We start from the raw sequence: 5,377 nt of genomic DNA on the forward strand, positions 1-5,377 counted from the left end.
GTGGGGGGGTGGGCGAGGGGGGGAGGGGGGCGACGGCAAACGGGGGGGGGGGGGGGGGAACGGGACCAGGACACAGACACCGGGGAACAGGACAGGGACATGGAGGACTGGGCCAGGGACACAGGAGACCAGGACCAGGACAGGAGTGTGGAGGGATGGGGACCAGGACGTGGGGGGACATGGACCAGGATGCAGGGGGACCAGGACCATGTCAGGTGCACTGGGACCGGGACGTGGAGGCCCAGGACACAGACATGGAGGCCCAGGGCATGGACATGGAGAACTGGAACTGGAACATGAGGGGACAGGGATGTGGGGGCACTGGGACCAGGACAGGAGCATGCAGGAACTGGGGCAGGGACATGGGGGACCAAGACAGGGACACGGACACAGGAACAGGGAACGGACATGGGGGTACTGGGATGGAGACACAGACTTGAGGGAACTGGGACAGGGACATGGGAGGACAGGGACAGCAACAGGGGCACTGGGACCAGGACAGGAGGATACCAGGATCTGGCTGGTGACATGAGGCACTGGAACCAGGATAGGGCCAGGAGCACTGAGACCAGGTCAGGGACATAGGGTGAACTGTGCCAGGACAGCAACAGGAAGGGACTGAGACCAGGAGAGGGACAGGGGTACCAGGGCTGAGACAGCAGCATGAGGGGACCAGAATCAGGGCAGGGACATGGGGGGACATGGACCAGGGCAGGGACAAAGGACAGCGGCACTGGGATCGGGACAGGAGGATACTGGGATCAGGCCAGGGATATGGACGACTGGGATTAGGACAGGGACAAGGGGACGGGGGGGACCAGGACCAGGACAGGGATAAGAGGGGGCTGGGAACAGGACAGGGACATGTGAGGACCAGGATAGGGACATGAGGGTACCAGGACCACACAGGGACATGGGGGGACCACATTTAGGACAGGGATATGGGAGTACTGGGACCAGGAGAGGGACAGGGGTACCAGGGCTGAGACAGCAGCATGAGGGGACCAGAATCAGGGCAGGGACATGGGGGGACATGGACCAGGGCAGGGACAAAGGACAGCGGCACTGGGATCGGGACAGGAGGATACTGGGATCAGGCCAGGGATATGGGCGACTGGGATTAGGACAGGGACAAGGGGACGGGGGGGACCAGGACCAGGACAGGGATAAGAGGGGGCTGGGAACAGGACAGGGACATGTGAGGACCAGGATAGGGACATGAGGGTACCAGGACCACGCAGGGACATGGGGGGACCACATTTAGGACAGGGATATGGGAGTACTGGGACCAGGAGAGGGACAAGGGACAAGGGACATGGGATGGGGCTGGACCACGGATGAGGGACACGGGGCTATAGGCATATGTATGTATAGATGGGACCATGACCAGGTGCGGGAGAGGGAACATGGGAGTACAGGGATGGGGACAAGGGAGACAGGGACAGAGGAAGCACAGGTAGAAGGGGGTCGGGTCATTCGGTCCATGGGGTGCTGGGAAGACGGGGGGTCCCGCCAGCTGCCCCGCGCTCTCCGTCCATCCCGCAGGTGTCAAGGAGGAGCCGGTGAAGGAGGAGCCGGTGGAGGTGAAGACTGAGCCCTTCCACAGCCCGGCTGCCAACAGCATTCCCAGCCGCGGTGCTGACCGCCGGCTACCCCGCACCGGTATCCGCCCACCTGGCGAGCTGTGCGAAGGCTGGAACCGGAGCCCCCCACGCCCCGCGCCCCCCGAACTCTCCCTCGGCGAGCTGGGCGGGCAGCAGGAGCCATTGGGCTCCGATTTCCCGAGCATCCTCTTCGAGCAAGAGGCCGAGCATCTCAATAACTGCGGCGCAGGTGAACCAGGCCCCCCTGGGACGACGGGGCTGTCGGACGGGGCACCCGACTGTACCCAGCTCACCCCGGCCGAAAAACGCATCGTCCAGTCTAACGAACGGCTGGTGCAGGAGATGCGAGCTTTCCGACGGGAATACGCCGAGAGCCGCCGGGAGACCACCTCCGTCCTGCGCGTCATTGCCCAGGCACTGGGCGGCCTCAGCCGGAGCCTGGCCGAAATCCGTGACCTCTACCTCCGGGAGCAGGCGGTCCCCAAACCCTGAGCCCCCACGCAGCTGGCTGTGTGCGCCCGTGGCTGGCGGGGACCGCCCTGGGGACAACTTTCCACCCCCCTACCCCCAACGCCCGCCTTGCTTCTTTTTTTTTTTTTTTTTTTTTTTTTTTCCCTCCATCCCACTTAAATAAAACTCAGAGCTGCCCCTGGCTCTCCCCTTCCTGGGCTCTTTGCAGGATTTTGAGGGGTGATGGCATGCTGGGAGCCGCAGTCCCCTTGGGACATGGGGCAGTGGTTTGCCTCCAGCGGGGGGGGTCTGCGTGGCTTTTCCCCCACGAGGAGCAATGGACTCAGCGGTCCCAAATGTAGCCGGTGGCTGAACCTCCCCCCTTCCCGGCAATGGTGCAGGGGCGGGGGTGAATCACACAGAGAGCAGCCGTCCAAAATAGCCGGGGTGAATCACGCTCCCCCAGTGCAGCCTCACCACTGGCTGCAAAGGGAGATGAGTCCTGGCTCCAGCAATTCGGGACTGGGGTGGGGGGTGGATGGAGGAATTGGCCTTCTGCCCACAGCCCCCATCCCAGGGTGGAATTTGCTGCTTTCTGACCCAAAATGCTGCTGGGGGTGGTTTCACACCCCAGTTTTGAGCAGTGGGGCTGGGCGGGCAGCAGCACGCCTGTGCTGGCTCATGCTGGCGGCTGGTTTGGTGAGAATTATCCATCCCAACCCAATTTTTGGATGGAGAAGCCCTGGCAGCGGAAGGGGAAGGGGCGAAAGCCACAGCTCCCCCTTACAGCTCCCTGGGGAGGGGCACAGGGCTCTGCACTCTCCCCAACACCCCCCCACCCCTGGCACAGAGCCACCAAGACAACACCAGGCTGTGGGGTACAAGACGTGGTTTAATGCTGACCCCGGCACGGAAGAGCAGGGGCCAAATCCAGACACGGGCGTGCAGGGGTGCGGTGATGCACGGCCCTCGGGGGACCCCCGGGCATCCCCCCCATGGGTGCACAGGGCCGTTGGCACCCAGAGCCAGGCTGGAGGCACCCACAAAGGGCCCAGTGTGTGGGACAAGAGCCGCCCTGTGCTGCCAGCACGGGGTCATCCGCGGGATGGCCGGGAAGGGCCTGATCCTGCCACAGCCGTGGCACCCTCCCAGCCCCAGGGTGGGGGGACAAGGGTCCCCAGCCTGGCCCCACTGGCCAGCGGCGGGAGGAGGGTGCCAGGGTCCCTGTGGGTGCTCAGGCTCCGGGGTAGCTGGGCTGTACTGCGACATAGGGCGGAGGTGCTGTGGGGGGAGCAGACAGGGTGTCAGCCCCTGCAAAGCCACCGTGCCCCCCAGGGGAATAGGGGGGTGTCGTGTGTGTCCCCCCAGTGCTCACCTGTGGGGTTGTAGACGGGCGGGCCGGAGGGGTACAGCGGGTACTGGGCAGCAGGGCCAGACGGCGGGTACACGGCCATGGGGGTGAAGCCAGGCTGGGGGGCCACGGGGCCGGCTTTGGGGTCCATGGGGAAGGGGGCTGGGGGGGCTGCGGGGGGGTAGCTGGACAGCGGGATCTCCGCGCCTGCAGGAGAGACAGGGTGGGGGCTATGGCACCCTGGTACAGGGACAGGGATGGGGACAGAGCCCGGCTGTGCCCACAGGTGTCCATGGCCCTCAGGAGGGGGCAGGGGATGGCGGTGGGCACCAGGGTGATCTCAGCAGCACCCACTCCAGTGCCCGCCCCCAGCACCCATATCTCCACACACACACCCCCAAGTGCCCCCCCCTGCACACCGATCCCCCCCTGCATCCCTCCAGGCCCCCACCCTGCACCCCAAATCCCCCCCCGACCTTGCAAGGGGGTGCGGAGGTGCTGCCGGCGCTGGTACAAGTAGCAGCAAGAGCACATGAAGCAGCAGACGATGGTGGTGACGATGGCGATGAAGAGCACCACAGCCGAGGCGATGCCCGCGATGGTCTTGGGGCTACAGGACACCGCAGGGACGTGGGGGAGTGCAGCCTGGGAGGGGGCACCCGGGGAAGTCCCCCCTCCCCGCAGGGTACCTCCCCCCCACCCAGTCACACCAGTGCCCGCAGCACCAAGGGGCACCCTTGGAGCACCCACCTGGGGACCAGAGGGACAGGGATGTCCAGACAAGCACCCAGTGCCCAGCACCCAGTACCAATGACCGGTACCACTGCCCAGCATCCAGTACCACTGCCCAGCACCCACTGCCCAGCACCCAGTACCAGTGCCCAGGCCCAGCACCAACACCCAGTAGCAGTGCCCAGCACCCACTGCCCAGCACTCAGTACCAACACCCAGTAGCAGTGCCCAGCACCCACTGCCCAGCACCCAGTACGAGGGCCTAGCACCCAGCCCCAACACCCAATACCAGGGCCCAGCACCCAGTACCACTGTCCAGTGCCCAGGACCAGTACACAGCACCCAGCATCCAGCACCCTGTATCCAGTACCCAACGCTCAGCACCCAGCATCCAGTCCCCAGGGCCCAGTAGCCCAAGGCAAGCACCCGGCACTCATCGCTGCAGCTCAGCACCCATCCCCAGCACCCGGCACCTGAAGGCGAGGCAGTGACGCTGCTGGCGCTCAGTGAGCAGGCGCATGGGGTCACGGCAGCAGTACCGCTGGTGGCACGTGCCGCAGCAGAAGGTGAAGAAGTCGCAGTCGAAGCCGGGGTGCCAGGAGCCGTTCCTGTCCACGTACCACAGGCAGTCCTCGCCGCCCGCCACTGGGGACAACTGTCCGTCACCGGGGCCTCGGGGAACCGCCAGCCCGGCCACCGCCACCCCCAATGGTGCTGGCATCAGCCCACATCCTCCATCCCCCAAATGCTGTCTCAGGGGAACAGTCCACACCCCACTGTACCCTGCTCTGTGCCCTGTTGTGTCCCCCCGTAGCCCACTGCATCCTGGCCCCATGTCGCCCCCCTGTACCCTGGTCCACCCTGTCCCCCATCCCCTGCTCTATGCTGTCTCCCTGTCCCCTGTACCCCACTCCATCCTGCCTCATGTCCCCCACCCCCCACTGCATCCTGCCCCATGGATCCCCATACCCCACTCCATCCTGCCCCTGTGCCCCTCATACCCTGCCCCATGGAACCCCATACCCCACTGCATCCTGCCCCTATGTCCCCCCCTATACCCTGCTCCATCCTGCCCCATCTGCCCCCAAATTCTGGTCCATCCTGCCCCACACTCCCCTGGATCCTGGTCCATCCTGCCCCATGTCCCATGTCCCCCCCTGACCCCACTCCATCCTGCCCCACATCCCTGAGAACCTCACTCCTTCACACCCAGCTCCCAGCCCCCCCAGGCCCCCTCCCT

General features: G+C 65.3%; 2 protein-coding genes across 2 annotated transcripts in view; one reads left to right on the plus strand and one right to left on the minus strand.

Annotated features, from left to right (window-relative positions):
- LOC104842430 (myb-related transcription factor, partner of profilin-like) overlaps window positions 1–2,096 on the plus strand; it is a 3,572-nt gene extending 1,476 nt beyond the window's left edge. Inside the window, exon 2 of the mRNA XM_010584760.1 lies at window positions 1,546–2,096. Coding sequence (XP_010583062.1) covers window positions 1,546–2,096 — 551 coding nt within the window. The remainder of the gene's footprint in view (window positions 1–1,545) is intronic.
- Window positions 2,097–3,288: 1,192 nt separating this feature from the next.
- Window positions 3,289–4,858, minus strand: SHISA4 (shisa family member 4). The gene is made up of 4 exons (XM_010584761.1): window positions 4,611–4,858; window positions 3,882–4,015; window positions 3,430–3,612; window positions 3,289–3,335 (listed from the first exon to the last, which is right to left on the minus strand). Exons 1-4 carry the CDS (start codon window positions 4,856–4,858, stop codon window positions 3,289–3,291), a joined length of 612 nt encoding a protein of 203 aa, XP_010583063.1.
- Between the last annotated feature and the right edge of the window lie 519 nt (window positions 4,859–5,377).

Source organism: Haliaeetus leucocephalus, unplaced genomic scaffold, assembly GCF_000737465.1.
Source record: "Haliaeetus leucocephalus isolate CR32 unplaced genomic scaffold, Haliaeetus_leucocephalus-4.0 Scaffold1000, whole genome shotgun sequence".
Taxonomy (NCBI): Eukaryota; Metazoa; Chordata; class Aves; order Accipitriformes; family Accipitridae; genus Haliaeetus; species Haliaeetus leucocephalus.

Bases quoted from the DNA above. Each gene is read 5' to 3' on its own strand.
- SHISA4 (XM_010584761.1), bottom strand. From the start codon at position 4,858: ATGCCAGCACCATTGGGGGTGGCGGTGGCCGGGCTGGCGGTTCCCCGA. The intron at 4,016-4,610 runs GTGCCGGGTGCT...GGTGTCCTGTAG, and splicing joins CGTCACTGCCTCGCCTTCAG to CCCCAAGACCATCGCGGGCA. The intron at 3,613-3,881 runs GTCGGGGGGGGA...TCTCTCCTGCAG, and splicing joins CCTCCGCACCCCCTTGCAAG to GCGCGGAGATCCCGCTGTCC.